Genomic DNA, 19,493 nt, shown 5'->3' on the forward strand with positions numbered 1-19,493 from the left:
GTTGAAAGTTTGTCTAGTTCCAAGGGAAAAATTGAAGAGTGGACTTTGTGGAGCTGGGAATAGTTATACTCTAGCTAACCGGCGCTACCCGGCATGCAAAATTGCACAAATGCGGGTTTTATGGCAGGGAAATGAAAGAGATAGAAATTAGCCCAAAATGGCCAAAACTACTAATTTCTGGGCTGAAACCACTCCTCCAAGGACAGACAGGCTGCTCAAAGCTCCCTCTCTCACAGTGAACAGAAAAACTTCCTTCTATCCAAGTAAGGTATGAGCAAACACAGAAACTTGTAACACAGCCCTGAATTCAGCACTAACCTGAAAACTGGACTATACTAGCTTAGAAAGGTGGGAAACAAGTATATTTTTTGTTGTTTAGTTTTTTTTTTTTCAGAAAATAAGGCAGATACAGTCAAAAAATCACTTTAAATGCACAAAAATGGCTATCACACTCGAGTGTGTAGCCTACAACAGTTAAACAGGTAATTTAAACACAAAAATGAATTTGTTAAAGTGCAGGCAGTAAAATAAGTACAATATGTAACTGAAACAAGCTTTTTAAATCACAGAATCTCTAGAAAATCGGCGTTTTAGGCAGAATTAGCTAAAGGCAGCAAGAGAATGCAGAAAAATGATACTTAATCACTCCATAGTCTCTCTTTTGTCTCTCTGCTGCTGTAGAACTCTGCAGGGCACTAGGCAGGAGCCTGCTGAGCTGTATACTAGCTCAAAAACCTCACAAATGCGGGTTTTATAGCAGGGAAATGAAAGAGATAGAAATTAGCCCAAAATGGCCAATAAACTACTAATTTCTGGGCTGAAACCACTCCTCCAGGGACAGATAGGCTGCTCAAAGCTCCCTCTCTCACAGCGAACAGAGAAACTTTCTTCTATCCAAGTAAGGTATGGGCAAACACAGAAACTTGTAACACAGCCCTGAATTCAGCACTAACCTGAAAACTGGACTATACTAGCTTAGAAAGGCGGGAAACAAGTATATTGTTTTGTTTTTGTTTTTTTGGTTGTTTTTTGTTTTTTTCAGAAAATAAAGCAGATGCAATCAAAAAACACTTTAAATGCACAGAAATGGCTATCACACTTGAGTGTGTAGCCTACAACAGTTAAACAGGTAATTTAAACACAAAAACTACTTTGTTAAAGTGCAGGCAGTAAAATAAGTACAATATGTAGCTGAAACAAGCTTTTTAAATCACAGAAACTCTGGAAAATCGGCATTTTAGGTGGAATTAGTTAAAGGCAGCAAGAAAATCCAAAAAAATGATACTTAATCACTCCAAAGTCTCCCTTTTGTCTCACTGCTGCTGTAGAACTCTGCAGGGCATCAGGCAGGAGCTTGCTGAGCTGTATACATTGCATGTGGGAAAATGTATTATGGTCTGATGAGATCAAGGTTGAACATTTTGGCCACAATTCCAAAAGGTATGTTTGGCGCAAAGACAACACTTCACATTATCAGAATAACACCATCCCCGCGGTGAAGCATGGTGGTGGCAGTATCATGCTTTGGGATTGCTTTTCTTTAGCTGGAACTGGGGCTTTAGTCAAGGTGGAGGGAATTATGAACAGTTCCAAATACCAGTCAGTTTTGGCCCAAAACCTTCAGGCATCTGCTAGAAAGCTGAAGATAAAGAGGAATTTCACCTTTCAACATGACAATGACCCCAAGCATACATCCAAATCAACAACAGAATGGCTTCACCAGAAGAAAATTAAAGTTTTGGAATGGCCCAGCCAGAGCCCAGACCTAAATCCAATAGAAAATCTGTGGAGTGACTTGAAGAGGGCTGTGCACAAGAGATGCCCTCGCAATCTGACAGATTTGGAGCGCTTTTGCAAGGAAGAGTGGGTAAATATTGCCAAGTCACAATGTGCCATGCTGTTAGACTCCTAGCCAAGAAGACTGAATGCTGTAATTAAATCAAAAGGTGCTTCAACAAAGTATTAGTATAAGGGTGTGCACACTTATGCAACCAGCTTATTTCACATTTTTTATTTTTCCCCTAACAGATTTGCTTGTTTTTCAGTTGAATTGTACAGGTTATATGATACATTAAATTGGGAAAAGTTTTTGAAATTATTTATTGTGGTCTCATTTTTTATATCACAAAAACCTGGCATTTTAATAGGGGCATGTAAGCTTTTTATATCCATTGTAGAATGTAGTTTAAAAATGATGAGAGATATGAAGGGAGAAGTTATGGAAATGAGCAGAAGATAAATGGACAGAGGAGGAATTGTAGTTAGTGGTGGGGTGTGAGAGAAGGAGGAAGAGTAAGAGTTTAGGAAATAAGTGCAGTATGAAGAGGAGCAACAAGGTACAAAAAGACTGGGAAGCAAAGTAACTGTAAAAGTTGAAGAAAAGTAATCTCAGTAAAGCTAGCCAGATGAGCAGGAAGAACAAAGCCATCTTTGGCATAGGTGCTGTTTAAGCTAAGTTTTGAAACTGTTTAAGTTTTTCATCTGTTTAAACTGTGTGGGGATGTCATCCCAGAGTTTTGACACATAATGGGAGTAGAGAGGGTCTCCGGCGGTGTTGAATGTCTTACTGATACATAGTAAAAGTTTATTGCTAGTGGGTGAATAGTAATACTAGGCATTTGTCTGGAGAGTACAATAGGCTGTGGACATTCATTAGTTGTGAATATGTCAACTGGTTCAGGAGTTCAAGCCAGTTTAATTGTTCTAATGTAAGGAGGTGGTATGTTTTACACGTTTGGTCGGTTGCAAATGTAACTATTTTGTAGTAACAGGAGACTAGTTTAGTTTTATGCATAGCTTTTATATTTTTAAGAATAGAGGAAGTATGTAATAGAGAAGGAAGGAGGTGTGTTGCTGCTAAGGTAATCCTTGCTTGATCTGTCAGGTAGTGTTTGGCCCTATAGAAAAGTTTTTGTTGAGTTTTCCTGATGGAATGAAGTATGTGGTGATCAAATCTGAGGTTGTCATCTATTATGACTCCCAAGTAGTTTAGTTTGGCTTATGGTTTCTATTTTTGTGTTATTACTTGAGGTAATATGAAATGTGTGCTTCCGGTTAAGGTGTTGTTTTGGAGTAAATAACATTTTTTTTTGCATTAAGCAGCAACTTATTTAGCCATATTTCAATGTCAGTGAAAGATTTTTGAGTGATTTCCTGTAATTTTGTTATGGGTGGGGCAGAACAGATAAGGATTGAATCGTCAGCATATTGTACGAGAGTGGCAAATATTATAGCTGTATATGTTTATTTATGAAAATATTAAATAAAAGGGGGGCGAATATTGACCCTTGCAGAACACCAACAGAGACTGGTTAAAATGCTGAAAGGTTTTGTTGCCATTTAGTTGCCTGAATGCCTGCTGATGATTGCATAAAGAACTGTGAAACCAGGAGAGGAAGGGGTAAGTGAGACATAGTGTTTCAAGTTTAGAGAGGATCTTTTGGTGGGGCATTGTGTCACATGCTTTGGAAGGGTCAGTGAAAAGTGAAGAAGCAAGGTCGCCCTCATTTCTGTACTGGTGTCCTGTGTTGGTGAAGTTGAGGAGGGCAGTAGTAGTTGTACTGTGGTTGGGACTGAAACCATGCTGTGTGTTGGACAGGGGGCTGTGTTTCATTGTATGTTTCATAAACTGAGAGTGAATACATTTCTCAAGGATTTTAGAGAGGGTTGATAGGTTAGCAGTAGATCTGTAGTTTGTTAACTCTGTTGAAGTAGCTCCTTTGTGAAGGGGTATAAAAATGGATTTTTTCAAGATGGATGAGACATAGTTTTCAGTTACTGACCAGTTGATTAGAATGGAGACAGGGAAGGCTACTGCTTCTGTGTCCATTTTGAGGAACTCAGTGGGAATGTTATCACAGCTGAGGATTTTGCTAGTAATTTTTTTATGGTTGATGTTGGGATGGGCTGAAAACTAAAAGGTAGCATGTTGCTTTCAAGAACATATGAAAGTTGGAAGGGTGAACTGAGGTGGTCATTGATTAGTGATAGAACTGACTGGATAAAATGAGTGATGAACTGAGTGTCAGTAGACTGTTTGTTGTTTGAAGTAGAAGGACAGGGTGTAGTGGTATGGCCAGGGTGTAGTTTATTTAGAGAGGACTAAAAAGTTTGGGGCTGTTTCTGTGCTTTTGTGGAGATTATTGTACTATGATTTTTTGTCAGATTTAACAAGGATCTTGGTACGGTTTCTAAGATATCTAACATTTTGGTAGGCATCTTGTGCTTTATTCTTATACTATTCTTACCATGAGAGTGGTTAGGCTGTGTGCAGAAAGCTGTATGGTATGAGTTTGTGGGCAGGGGAATGTGAAGAAGTGAGTAGTGACAGATGAGGGTGGAGACCAAAAATGGGTATTGATGAGAAGGATAATAGTCCAGAGTAGTAGCTAAGTTGTATATATACATTATAAGCTACACATACAATTTTTATGAGATAAAAGCACTAGCACTAGGATCTTTAGAAAATGGAAGTCAAAAACTATAGCAACCATAACTGAAGTACTGACTATTGCAAAGGAGATAAATGAACTGGAGGTAGGGTCTTTAGAAAAGGGAAAGAATAAATGTCTTCTTCTTCTTTCAGCTTTTCCCGGTTAGGGGTCGCCACAGCGGATCACCTGTCTGCTCATGATTGGCAGTGGAGTTTTATGGTGATAAGTTGCCAGCCCAGCACCCAACCTTCCACAGTAGGCACAGACATGCACGCACTCACGCCTAGGGCCAATTTAGCGTGTCCAATCCACCTACAGCATGTCTTTGGGATGTGGGAGGAAACCAGAGCACCCGGAGGAAACCCACGCACCCACAAGGAGGGCATGCAGACTCCGCACAGAAGGCACCCCAGCCGAGGATTGAACCAGAGAGCCTCTTGCTGTGAGGCGGCAATGCTAACCGCTGCACCAAACTACATATAAGTAAATGGAATCTTTGGAAATAATGCATGCAGCATAATGTTCAGGAGGATGAGTGAGTTTTAAGGAAAGGAAGGAACTGAGCAATGTATGTAATGTTGGAGTAAACAATAATTGTTAAAAAGGAAATGTATACTGCATAAAAAAATATTGCTGTGGTTAGTTTTCTTTTATATTAATGTATGTGTAACAGTGTAGTTGTGATTTCATAAAGATGTTTATATAAAAAAAAAGAGAGAGAGAAATGTCACATTTCACATGGGACAAGCAAGATGAAATTAACCAATAGAAGGTATGATTTTAGATTGTATGTTTCTGTCAGGCCTTTGAAACAGCAAGTTCACCTCCCACCTTTACAGGTGGTGTCAAAGGAAGCTTGATACTTTTCAGAAATGCAGGAGGTAACCGCACCAACTGCATATTGATGTAGTCAGCGTCTGGAAGAGTTCTGCTTCTTATTATTAGAGTTTTGACAAAAAGCAGTAATATAAGGTCTGTAGCAGAAAAAATCAGATTTGTTTCTGTTTGTTATGAATTCTTTACACATGTAAGTGATTAAATGAACAATATGTGCTTTGTAGGATATTAAATAGATGTTGATACTGTGCCATCATTGAACCATACTTTAAAGATGTGAAATATATATCACCGTTCCAGGTTATACTTCCATCCTTTGTTACAGATCTGATGGGATAGCTGCCAGTGTCTTAGACTTTGTAAAACAACATCTACAAAGCCATAATGATAACCTCGACTAGGAATTGCTCATTACAATAATTATTAGTGGAACGGGATGTAATACCACATATGTTTCTTGAAGAGCACAAGGATTTTGATGGCTAAACTCTCAGGTGTAAAAAATTATGAAAATGCAGTTCTTAAGGGGGGGAGTTAACTACCTAAACATTGGTGGGTAAACTCTTAAGATTTGATAAATATGCCCAAGTAATGATGGGTAAACTATTCAGCATTACATAAATATGCTCAAATATTACTTGAATACGTAAATCAAAACAGTCTAAACAAAAGATGTTTGAAGTCCACTTGGGAGTGGCAGTATCTTAGATACAGTACTGCCAAATTTAGTTTTTTTTTTACTGTCTTGCCCTAGACCACTGCATACCTTTTGGAAGTAAATAGTGAGAAAGAGTGGATTTGTTCTAAGTAGCTAGTTTTGTTTAAGTCTCTAATACATTGTATTCCTAACTCTCCTGAGATACTGCAGTGGTATTACTGACATGATAAGGAAGAACACTGGTTGAAGAAAGTGTCTAGGTTTGTCAATGTGATAACTTCATTATTGCCACACCTAGTTTGATTTCATACTGTTTGTACCAGATTGTTTCATTAACATAGCTGATTAATGTTTAGACATACTTGTTTGATGTTTGGATAGTTAAAATTCATGTTAAAGGTGGTATTTTCATTGATTTTCACAGCACGGAGTTAAGTCAGAAAACTGTCATGCTGTATAGTAAATATAGGTGGTGTATTGTAGGTATGTTTGATATTGTTTGTGCAGTGGTTAGCATTGCTGCCTCATAGCTGTTTTTTCACAGTTTCATGTCTCGGTGTGCATGTCATTTCTGTGTAGCCTGGTCTCAGTGTCTGCCTTATGGATTTTGAATCTGGTCTGGTTTGGTTCAGTTTTAACCCTATGTATTTTGTTAGGAACTCTCCGTACTGCTATGATATGTTGAATTTTGTATTTATGATTTACTGTGGTCATTTATCAGATCTGTTTATAATTTATATATATATATATGAGGTTCTGGTTTTAGTTAGATAATGATTTTTTTTTATTTTGACAATTTTATTGATGCAACCAATTCACAGATATTACAACAGAAACGTACGTTTAGCTATTAATCAAATAATAACATATATCAAAATGAAACACAGAACATTGTACTTTCAAATAGCTTACTCTTACTTACCAGAGAGGTTTACCATGATATCAAAACTTAAAAAATAACTAAATAGAATGGAGCATACTCAGTGTAGTAAATAATAACCTTAACAGTATTAATCCTCACTCAGATGTCTCTTGCACCAGTAATGTCTAAGGTGTCCATTTCAGTATATTTTTTGCATCTTGACATTTGGTGACAAAAGTTCCATTTCTTTTCTCATTTACAGTATGCTTTTCATCTTCTTGTGTCTGTGGTTCCTTTCTTTTCTCATTTACAGCATGCTTATCATCTTCTTGTGTCTGTGGTTCATTTTTCTCATTTACAGCATGCTTATCATCTTCTTGTGTCTGTGGTTCCTTTCTTTTCTACTGTCTGGCAATTGTTTTCTTCACAGCTAGAAATAAGAAATCCAACAAATCCCTTGATTCTTTCACTGTTCCTTCTATTTCATCAAAACCAATCTTCCAGAGAGATGCTATGAGTCCTACTTTTTTTCCAGAGTATGGGAATCTCAGAGTTGGCATATATAAGTTTGGGTGTGTGGAGGGTGCGGGGGGGGGGGGGGGCTCGCCACCCTGCAAAAAGAAGTTTAAAGGAGAGGAGCAATTTTCTAGATTTGCTCTTCTCTTGTGTTTTCAGTCTTTTTTTCTGCTTGTCGACACGCTTCATTTTGAGTGCTAACATTTCAATAGGAAGCTGTATAAATTCCCCTATTGAATCAGTATCATATCTCCAAATATAGGTTTTATACTCTGGTACATTCTAGAGAAATTTGTAGTAGTGTAAAAATATTTAAAGAGGCATTTCTAAACAAAAAAATCTAAATTTCGTTTCTTTTGTGGAATACTTGTGGTCTAGAATAACTCCCAATCCGCATATCCACAGTAGTTGTAATAGTTAAACTTTCCAAGTAATTCTAAACTTTTATCTTTGTCATCTTCTTATTTTTAAATTTTGTATAGTTTAGTTATGACTCCCTTTTCCAGATGTTCTTGTCTATTTTTATCCAACAAAGAACCCATTTTGGCCATTTATTCCTTTAGATTGTGTACATTTTAAAGCATCAGCTTGTGTATTGATTTCTTGCACGATTTTCTGTTTATGTTATAGTTTACACACCTGTCCCTTTACTGTTCCCATGTAATTGTTTTCCTAGTGTGAGTAGCTGATCCCAGCACATAAATCCCCTACAAACCTTCAGACTTCTAGAAACTCTGTTGCCTGCTGCCTCATTCTTGCAACATTTCTGTTGGAGCCAACTCATATAATTTAGTGTGTTTTGCCTTAATCAGCTTCTTATCAATTTTATTAGTTCTGCCACCAATGTCCCTTTGCCCTTTTTCATGTGTAGCCTTCTGTCCCTTAATAAATTGGACATCCCTCTTATCCATCCCAATTGTTGCATTATGATGGTTTTCAATTTAGAGTGGTTGTTTGGGTCCAGCATTCCCTGTAACAGTATAAGCCTTGTTGACTTGCAATATGCCTCATATACAGGAAGTCTCAACCCTCCTGCTTCTGCTGGTGAAGCTATAATGTTCCATGCTACCTGAGATTTTTGTTCCACCCATATAAATGTTGCTGTAACTTTTCCTTAGTTTACTTAAAACATCCTAAGGGAGAGAGGGAGAGACAAACCCTGAGATATATACTAGTGGCAGAACAAACTACTGGACTAATTGAATTATTTTTGTCATATCTCGACAAATATTCTTCCATGTACTATATAGATCCTTTGCTTTACTTAAAATACTCTCTTGTTAAGGATAGTGACCATTCACCTGTATCCAACAAATCCCTTGCTTTTTTCACTATTCTTTCTATTTCCTCGAAAATAATCCTCCCGAGAGATGCTGTAAGGACCACTGTATCTCTGTATGAAGGCTAGCTGATTGGAGTCCCTCATACAGAGATATTATTCACAAAGCCTATCACTAGGTGAATAATTAATCTTTATATTTTTGGGTCTTTTGTGTGTTTATCTTTTAAATCCAGCAGTTGTACATTATCGGCAAAGTTTCCACAATATTACTTCAAAATCCCTTTCAGGTTCTGTCAGATAAAGAAGTATGACATCGGTATATAATGGCAACATGTGAGCAAATATCTGCAGTTCATGATCACATACTTGTATCATACCTCGCAACCTGTTAGTTCAAGAAATCTGGGCAAAGCCTAAAATAATGGGGGGAGGCAAATGGCTAAAATAGGGACACATTTTAAATATTGCTGTTATAAACTTAGAAAGTTGCTAGAATATTGGGATATGTGTTAGCATGCATTTTCTGAAGGCTATGAAGTCTGAAACTCAAATGTATGTCATTATGTAGTGACTTCAGTTCTCAGTGAATTGCCAAAAAAAAAAAATGAGGACCAGACCAAAAGTATGAGGCAAAAATCTTTTTACTTTCTGCAAGAGTTTAAAATAAATCGTGAACAGCTGCTCTACTTATCTAAAAACTCATGGAAAATTTGATGTTCATTCTTCCCACTGCTGCAGTAGCCTTTAGGCCATATGGGCTTTGTTTAGCCCAAGACACAACAACCAGTCAGCTTCCAAAGCCGTGGATTCCTTCCAGACTTTAACTCTGACTGCTAATTGGACAGCCCTGAGGAGAGAAACGTTCTTGCCACCGTGTGTAGAAGCAAATCAAAGGCGTCACAAGAGCAGCAGTAGCCAGCACGTTATCTCCTTTTCTGGCAGCTAAGTCCTTACAGAATTTTTAATTTTTACTATTATAAAACAAAAAAAGTGTTTTTTACTGTTATTTACTTTAGCGGTTCTCTTCCTTTAAGAAACCCAGTACTGAAGAAATACCAGAAGTTTCCTGTCACGGACAGCTGTTTTTAGCTTTGGCTAATTTGAGGGCTTATTTCTTGTTGAACTTTTCTCCTCATGTAAACATTTTTGTGTTTTAGGAAAAGTTTTGTGTTTTTATTTGGGCAGGGAACTCTGCGGGTAAAGTAGTGTTTATGTTCTATCTGTGACAGTTTACTTGACATTGATTTCTGTCAGACCAATTTTATTCTGAAGAGGTTTCTGACAGGAGTATTGTGTGCTTCTTAAGCATTCCAGTCTTTAAGGAGATTTTATTTGTGTGTAAGTGTAAGTGTGCTGCTGTGCAAACTGTCTGACAAGTTGCCTTTCAACCACCTCATTCTTGTGCAGTTAGTTGCACCCGAAGCATCCTGTTTGGTCACAGCATTGATATTTACACCATTCCTGCTGGTCTGATTACTCTGGTTCCTAGAAAGAAAAAGACAACTTACCAGAGAGCCCTTGCTGAATCCGCAAGCTAAGTCTTCACCTCAGATGATGGTGGGTGATTCTGTAGTGGCCATTAATAGTTCCTCAAACCACTCACCCCTTCAACTTTCACTGGTGTAGTCCTTTTAGCCACCATGAACCAGGGGCCACCAATATCCTCTTTGGCTTTTCCAGTGTCTGGTCATGGGAGATCCATCTGTACTTGAGCATGGAGATTTTCTTGCGGATGCTGCAGGATGTTTCCAGGAGAAAAAACTCTTGATGGGTAGATCTTTCTTCTCCAAGTCAGTCACTATAGATACCTGTAAATAAAAAATAAAAAGTTAAACATTGTTTATCATACAACATGGTAGCAAATAGAAAAGACTCTTAGTACACTGCATTCAGTACCTGTAAATCAGGTCAGTGATAATGTTCCTGAGGAAGACATGTCAGATGATGCTGACATAGACAGAGACAGAGGCAAGGCTTCATCCCATGCAGATTCTCAACCCCAAAACTCTGTTGCTATTGAAATGTGGTCTTCGCATCCTCCTTTGAAGGAATTTTCTGTTTCTCATTATACTGCCAGGATGAATGAATGAATGAATGAGACTTTTTAGGGGAATAAATGGATGTTCCCCCTGAATTTAGGAGATATTATGCTATGTTGTCATATTCTATGCTTATTCCTCCTGTAGTTTCAGTCTGAGAGGAGGTAGATAAGGCTGCCTGTATCATCTTAGTCAGACACTTCAGTTCATTAAGAATCAAATGGGCTTTCCAAGGTTTTTCAGAACTCCCAAGATTGATTGGTTTCACCTGCAGACAGTTTGTCTCCATGTAAAAGTAGTCAGCAATGCATCTTTGTAAATTTCACTCAGAACATAATGTACAACTACTTTCACCTGCAGATGGCTCACTGATAGAACACACCTAGTCAAAATAGTGGAAGTCACCTCAAGCAGTAGACCCATAATGAGTAGCATACCCCAGGGATCGGTCTTGAGGCCTCTGTTACTTGGGGATATACCTATCTGAGGTGTAAGCTAAAACCAGTGGGCTACGGCTGACCAGGATTGCAGATGTCATCATTTCCCATAGTGATATGGACATCCTCCAAGAAGGTCTCACCCAAACAAATGACTGATGCCAGAAACATGACCTCAAGCTGAATACCAAAAAATGCATCATTCCATTTGGTGAGAGTGACATCCTCACAAATTATCACATTAATAATAACATCCTAAGTGTGCAATCAGTCGTAAGGGATTTGGGCGTCCAGGTTGATAGCAACCCGACTTTTGACCACCATGTTGCTTCCGTTGTACGAAAAGCTTTCTACATGGCCTACCTCATAAGTAAAGGCATCTCATCCAAAGACAGGGAGGTCATAACATCCCTATATTATTCCCTTATAAGGCCCATTATTGAGTACAATGCCCCTTTCAGCATGTACCTCACAAAGCACATGCAGCAGCTGGAGAGACCACAGAGATTCCTCACCAGGAGAATCCAGAACCTGAAACATCTACCCTACACATAAAGGCTAAAAGCCCTGTCCCTCTACTCAGTTTCATACAGACTCCCCAGAGGTGACCTCTGTCTGGCATACAAAGCAGTCTCAGACTCCGTCTTGATGGGACTGCTTCATATCCCCAAGTCAAGCTCCACTCGAGTAACTGGCATGCGCTATCTCAACCTGGTCTGTGACATCAATAGGACTTGTTGGTGAGACAGATTTGTATCCCAGAGACATCCCCATCTGTGGAACAGACTGCATCTCCACGTCAAGCAGAGAACCTCATTATTCCTTTTTAAGTGCAACCTGGGTAACTAGATGGGAAACAGAAAACACACCCCTGGGATTCCACCTGTGTCCCTGCTGGGCAGGGGCATTAGGTGCTGACTTGTCCAAACATGGGCTAAACTCTTGGCTAGGCTTATAAGGGCCTCAGGGCCAATAGCTTAGTAATTTCATATGATCCTATGTCTTGACTCCATCTGACCATTTGCTAATGGAAAAAAATAAGTTAATATCTTTGCAGATGTAAACAATGTAACATTTTTTCATGGCTTTTGTCATTTTGTCTTATTTTTCAAACTTACTTGCTTACAAAAACACGTTTATATTTTTCAAACCTACTTGCTTACAAAAACACGTTTATATTTTAAGGCAAGGGTATTAATCTAGACATTTACTGATACAAAAATAAGAGAAAATGTCTTAATTCTGCATATAATATATTATAATCAGTGCACTTTTACACCCCACCCCACCTTAACAGCCCAAGATCACAGAATATTAACATTAAACTTGCCTTTGTCCAGACTTCTTCTCTTGTTATACTGTAAAACCTTTATTTCTTACAAATATCAAAATATGTGTTTACTTTAGTATCTTTAATACACACAACAGTCACTGAAAAGACCCCCCACATTTAAAATACCCCTGATTACACAGTACACAAAACTGTTTTACTATATATAACACGCAGTTTAAGTCATGAAATGTTTTATGTAAATACTAATAAAAACAAACATTTTTTCAGTTACAGTTGCATTGTAGTGTCCTTCTAAACATTAATGACGTAAAGTAGGGCAAATACTTTACAGACCACCCACAAGTTTAACAAAGTCAACAAAAGTCTAATCTTTCTCAGACACTTTTTCTTCTAAAACCGTATTTCAGAAATGCGATTGATGCTTTATAGTCTACAATTTATTCACTAATTTCAGTATTCTAGCCTTCTTCCTGTTTATCTCTATCTTTTAACACCAGACTCTGGTTCAAGTCCAAAGTACTCATGTTTCTTCTAGTCAACTATTGTGCTTTTTTTCTGTCTCTCAAGCATTTTCCTTTGGAACATTGTAAAGAGTTTCACTGCAGAATTTCTGTGAGCTTTATTGATCAGAAGATTGCTGAATCACTTTTTGTTGGATAAACTTTTTTTATTTCTTCTTTATTCTGTTCTGCATCCAAAAATGTCTTTGATCCTCCAGAAAAATATTCTCAAAACAGCTAGATAGAGTAGATTGCATTTCACACCCGCCTCTCGACTTTCCCTGATTGCTGGGATAAATTTGCTTCTCTTCTGCCTGGTGTACAGTGAATAATAGTTTTCCATAAACACTCGTGTTGTCTCCAGTTTTTAATATTTTCCCTTCTGTCACAGTTTTGTCAGGTTCAACTCTTTCTGCTGTTATGACAATATCTTTACTAGTGTAGGTCTTAGCTACTTTCTCACTGCCGGGTTTGGAGCGTACACTCAATGTGCCCTGTCAGTTATCAAATTCTGCTGTGGAATGCCAGTCCAATTGCTTATTTCTGCTTTCATATAATTAATGCAGTCTGTTCCTTCCAGTTTCTCTGGTACATTAAAAAAAAATCTTAGGTGTTCTGTGCTCGCTCTGCCTACTAACTCTTCATTTTTTGAAACAGCTCTTTGTGAGAAGTCTCATAGTCAGGAAGCCTTACCTTCATTTCATCCACTGATTTTTGCAGATTTATCACTTCATCTAAATAGCTTGTTAAAGCATCTTCTTTTTCCAGACTTATTTTATTTGAGTTGATATTCTCCTACAGTGTTTCATTTAATTTTATCACCTCTGAGTAAATTTAATTTATTTTTTTCTGTAATTTGCTAGAAGCCATCATTGTACCAAAGCTGGAGTTTAAACTGTTTTTTTTTTTTTTTTTTTTTTTTTTTTTTTGCTGAACAGCTACAGCATTCTTTCCAGCCAGTGTTTTCTTTTCACCTTTTCTGGTTTATTTTCTTTCAGGTTCTAAACTTCTTCTTTGCTGGCATCCAGGCTTGTACTTACTAGCCAGTAACTGCATTTTACTCAAGCTGACAATGTCACTGTCTCCTATTTCTCAGTTTTCTTTTTCATACCAGGAGAGATTAAATTAAGCTGCTGATCAGTGTGCAGCCATCTTGGAAATCCCGTTTGTCTTGCCTGTTATTACCAGGACAGGAAAGAGATAAAGATGGTGCGGACATAAGCTCCTCTTCTACCAACACACTGATGCATGCCTAGAGTAGGTGTATGCCTCACTGGGGAAGGATTGTTTGCTTTGGCAGATCAGTCAGCTGGATGGGACCTTTGCAGAGAAAGTCCCAGATTTCCTCTGATGATGAGATTCATCCAGAAAGCCAAAGTTCTCAGAGCCTTTGTCAATCTGATAGTGCCTTCCTGACCTAGACAGACCCGATTTCAGCTACTGAGTGTGCTGAAGCCCCTCAGTCTATGATCTTTCAGAATGAAGTTGTCTCACCTTTCAGTCCTCATCCAGATCTTCACATCCTAAAGTTGACAGCCTGATGTCTCCATTTCATTGATAGATGAAAATGTTTTTTAGGGAGTGTAATTTCCATCATTTCTTGCTGATTTAAATGTGCCTTTTTTCTGTTGAGCCTCCACCAAATGGGGTAGCTGTTTTTAGAATTCATATCCCCTTAGTTCTGTCTTATCTGTCTGAAATCTTGGATTCTGGACTCTATTCTTCTCCAGTAAAGTCCATTTGACATCCATTTTCAGCTTTCATTCTGGGTTAAATTCTGCTTCTATTGCCTCTGTTAAGATCTGTGAAGCCTTTTTACATGGTACCTTTTTTCAACTATTTATTAGTCTTTGTTGACCTTTAGTCCTGCTATACCAGTATCCACTTTTCAGTGGTGATCTGAGATGTTATTCATACTGACTAGAGGAGATTTTGGCCAGGGCAGTGGGAACTTCTTCTACTTCTCTCTCTCTTTTTTTTTTCAATAAGTGAGATGGAATCTTTTACATCCACCTGAGCTACCACCATCTGAGGCAGATAGGACTTGGTTTAATGTCTCATCTGAAGGACGGCACAGTCAGAACTTGTAATAATCCTTTGGTTTATTTGTCCAGTCTTGGGTTATAATTAAAATCTGTATTCTGTCTTCCAGAGAAGGTCCCATGTCCTTTAGTAGCATCTATAATAAAGCAAGACCACAATGGCTTCATTGTTACATTCTGTGAAACAGCAAACACTAACAGGTAAGAACATAAACCTGCTGCTTATTCTGAAGTCCAAAGGAAAAATCCCATTTTGTCAGCAAAACTGTGCTTTAAGTTCTTCTTACTAACATACTTATTTTTTGTGTTATGACCAAGTATTTATGTAAAAAAAATAATTTGATTGGTTATATGTTATGCTGGGTACAGAGTATTTAATTTGTAATGCACATTTCATATAAAATGTGTGGTAATGCACATTTCTTACAAGTTATTTGGTAAAGTGGGTGTACATTTGTTTCTAACATTTAAACAGTCCAGTGCAAACCTCTATAAAACTGTAAAATTAAATCTGCAGGAACTCTGTGAAGAGCAGGTCTTTCAGCCCCAAAGCAGAACCAGACTAATAGCCATGACAGTGGAATCGAAACCACTCCGTGACCAGGCTTTTAGCCAGCGTCTTCTAATACAGTATCTAATGCTGCTGAAAGCATACCCTATCTTAACAAAGTCCATAACCAGGTAAGAGCGAGACTGCTACAAAGAATTTCATATGTGCAGGCAAATCAGTTTGTTCTTTGAAAATACTAACTGTACATGCAATACTGTTTCAAATTTTAAAAATCAGCTATAACCTGATAGAGAATTGGTTTATTACAAATAAAGCTTGCTTTTTGAGTAATTTTACTGTCTAATGACAAAGAGGGAGAGAAAATGTTTAGACTTTGACACGTACTCAGAGCATTCCACTTTGTTTTCCTGATGATTGCAACAGAATCCAGAGTCCATGTTGCCAACTTATTGTCAGAATGTATAACTGTCTTGTCTCTCCAAGTAAACTGCTCTACATATTGATTTACTTTCATGTATTTGCATTTACGTTTATTCTCTAATCACTTCTTCCAGATCATGTAATTTTATTGACATTTTCTTTTTTGTATGCTCTTAAACATAATTGTAAAATACAGAAACATATGATATACAAACTTAATGTGGACAGCTACTATTACTGTGTCAGCTTCTTCTCCCATATTTCTTTTGGCCACAAATATTAGTTTTTCTATTTCCACGTGCCACAGTCACCTGAAAAGCAAAAGGTCCTAATGCCTTGAGAGATGTTTCAAATAGGATATTTGTTTGTATTACAAGAAAAAAAAATTATAGTAATTGTGCAATGGCAAGATTTAATAGGAATTACATTTGAAAGACTGATGCATGCATAAAAGGAGTTTCAGGATTACTGTCTCTTGTATAACTGAGGACTAAAAATTTGCTCTGCTTATTACTGAGGTGTATGCCATGAACTCTCTTCAGCTGATGTGTGCACAGAAGGGAGCCTGAAAACCTCATCAGAGAATTTACTACACATTGGACTCTTTCCCACTGTCTTCATTTCACAGGCTTGGAACTGCAAAGTCCAGCCTTCTTCCACCCTGAATTATCGCTGGTGTCTGGAGTGCAGCCAAGTCTGATGTGTGCCACGGTGAAAGGGTTTATCTTGAACTGTGTCTATTTTGATTCAGTTTACAGTGTTCCTCTGAGAGTTTAAGCACAGCTTGTATGCTTTTGCAACTGGTTGTAGTGTCCTTATTTTCATACCTATGCTTTAAAGTTTGTACATTAACTTAAATTAAACTTTCATAGAAGAAGTAGTCATATGTGTTTTCTGAAAACATGTTTCTGCATTTTTTTTGTATAAGTATACATTTTTGTTTTAACTATCTCTGGGCACATTCAGGGATCCTTACTTCTGATTGTTCATTCAAGCTGATTTCAAAATTCTAAATCAGGCCAGGTAACACAGTGGTACCCAGGTGTGTTTGTACATCCCCCACATTTGTCTTGGGTTTTTCAGCAGTTATGTCTTCAAATGTATGCATTGGAGGTCAGAAAAGGTATATATATTTATTGGGTGATGTTTGCTAGCAGTAAAACTGACAAGAACATTCCTTGATAATAAACTGCATTGAAGTTGATAGTGAAAGTATCCCAATAAAATGCATTGAAGTTGATAGTGAAAGCATCCTAAAAAATACATTGAAGTTGATAGTGGAAGTATCCCAGAATCGTAATCAGACAACATCACTTGTGATCCTGATGCCTTTAGTGCAGTACTGTCAAATGGGGAAATTATTAACAAATTACACACATGAAAAATGAGGCTAATGTTTACAGCTGGCAAGGATAACTCATTCAAAGTCTGATTATGTAAAACGTCTTGTCACTTCCTTAGCAGTGGCTCACATTTAGACATTGGTTTGGGAACATGCCTGTCTTGGTTATGAATGGTGGGGTAATCTTCAATAGATAACCATTCCTTTCTTCTTCTGGGGGGGGGGTAAAGCATCAAAAAGTACAGTTTTGTACCTACCATAAATGTAGATGTCCGATAGGTATGCATCTGCAGTCCTAACATATGGGTTGTCCTGCCTCAGGCAGCCCCTCGGTCGGCCGGATTCCAAAGTCTGGGTCTGGCCTCGGCTGATGTCGCACTTCACCCGACGTCACAGCTGCTGGGGTATAAAGGCATCAGCCGACGCCATTTTCCTCAGTGTTTCTTGCCCCAGATGCCAGGTGCCCTCTAGGAAGGCTAAATTTGGATAAATGCAAATAATTCCAAACAGTAGAGAGCAAACAATATACATATATATATGTATATATATATATATATATATATATATATACAAACAAATGCACCATAATAGATTCCCCCAGCTAGCTAAAAGAGGGGTAGATACCCTAGGAATACCACAGAGGGGAAGGAGGGTGGGTAATCCTGACTGCAGATGCATACTTATCGGACATCTACATTTATGGTAGGTACAAAACTGTACTATGTCCTTCAAGGATGCATCTGCAGTCCTAACATATGGGTAGAATACCATAGCCAAACTGGGGGAGGAGGCACTAAGATAAAGATGGTGTAGTTAAGATCCCTTGCAAAACAGCAGTTGCAAAACCTGCTCGGGATCTAGAGTATAAGGGAAGATTATAATGCTTGGCAAATGTATGCACGGAGCTCCAAGTAGCAGCTTCTAAAATGTCTTTGGTAGCCACTCCTCGTAGGAAAGCTGTAGTTGTGGCTGTAGCTCTTGTGGAATGAGGTCTGATATTTTCAGGAGTTGTCTTTCCTTGAAAAGAGTAACAAAATCAAATGCAATTTCCTATCCATTTTGAGATTGTCTGTTTTGAAATTGCTTTTCCTTGCATTCCTGTTGCATATGCTACCAGAAGCTGGTCAGTTTTTCTGTTGGTCTTAGTTCTGTCCAGATAGTAGCGTAATTGTCTGTGCACATCCAAGGTATGTAGCAGTCTTTACCCCTGTTCTGTGGGTTGGGGAAGAATGTAGGTAAATGAATCGCTTGGTTCAATGATACTCTGGAGACCACTTTTGGCATAAAGGTAGGGTTAGTTCTCAGAGAGACTCTATCCTGATGGAAGATAAGGAAGGGTTGTACTGCCATTAATGCCTGTAACTCAGATACCCTTCTTGCTGAAGTGATTGCTAGCAGGAAAGCAGTTTTCCAAGACAAGAACTGTAATTCTGCTGTTGCTGCTGGTTCAAAAGGGGGAAGTGTTAACTTTTCCAGCACAAAGTTGAGATCCCATGTAGGTAAAGGTGGTTTCCTTGGAGGTTTTACATTTTTGATTCCTCTCAAGAACTGCCTGAGTAGAGGATGAGAGAAGACAGGAGGATCCATGTTGTATTCTGCTGAAATTGCTGATGCATGAATCTTAATGGAGGAGTAGGACAGGCCATTGTGGAACAGTTCTGCTAAGTATTCCAGGATGTGTGCTATGTTTGCCAATGAGACATTTTCTCCCTTTGCTGTACTCCAAATGAGGTATCTTTTCCACTTGACTGAATAAGTTTTCCTTGTGGAGGGTCTGCGTGCCTCCAGGATAATGTCCTTAACCCTCTGAGATAAATCTGGGTTATTTTGTTTTATGCAATATTCCAAGCAGCTAACTGCAGTGTTTTCAAGTTTGGATGTAGGATCTTGTAGTTGTTCTGTGTTAGAAGTAATGGAGATAGAGGTAGAGGCCATGCGTGTGTCCGAGACATGCTTCTCAGTAGCGGGTACCAATGTTGCCTCGGCCAGTCTGGAGCTATCAGGATTACCCTTGGCTGATCCTCTGATCTTCAGTAGGACTTTGTACATCAAAGGAAGAGGTGGGAATGCATATGCTGTCAGGTTTTTCCAGCTGAAGGAAAGGGAGTCCACCCTCCAAGCAAGTGGGTGGTATGCTCTTGTGCAGAATTTCTTCAATTGGTGGTTGTGTGGGGAGGCGAACAGGTCTGTCTCCGGTAGTCCCCATTTCTTTGTTATGGCTTTGAAGATATCTGGATGCAGCATCCATTCGTGAGCATCCGTGGTAGTTCTGCTTAAGGTGTCTGCTAGTGAATTTTCTTTTCCTGGTACAAATCTGGCC

The 19,493-nt window shown here is 38.4% G+C and overlaps 1 protein-coding gene across 1 annotated transcript in view; it reads left to right on the forward strand.

Annotated features, from left to right (window-relative positions):
* The window catches only part of PXMP2 (peroxisomal membrane protein 2), a 439,334-nt gene that overhangs the window by 19,537 nt on the left and 400,304 nt on the right, over positions 1-19,493 (forward strand). The window contains exon 2 of the mRNA XM_044068667.1: positions 15,418-15,581. Within this exon, the coding sequence (XP_043924602.1) occupies positions 15,472-15,581 (110 nt within the window). The 5' untranslated portion in view covers positions 15,418-15,471. The remainder of the gene's footprint in view (positions 1-15,417; positions 15,582-19,493) is intronic.

This window comes from Protopterus annectens, chromosome 4.part0, assembly GCF_019279795.1.
Source record: "Protopterus annectens isolate FY-2018-M chromosome 4.part0, PAN1.0, whole genome shotgun sequence".
Classification (NCBI taxonomy): Eukaryota; Metazoa; Chordata; order Ceratodontiformes; family Protopteridae; genus Protopterus; species Protopterus annectens.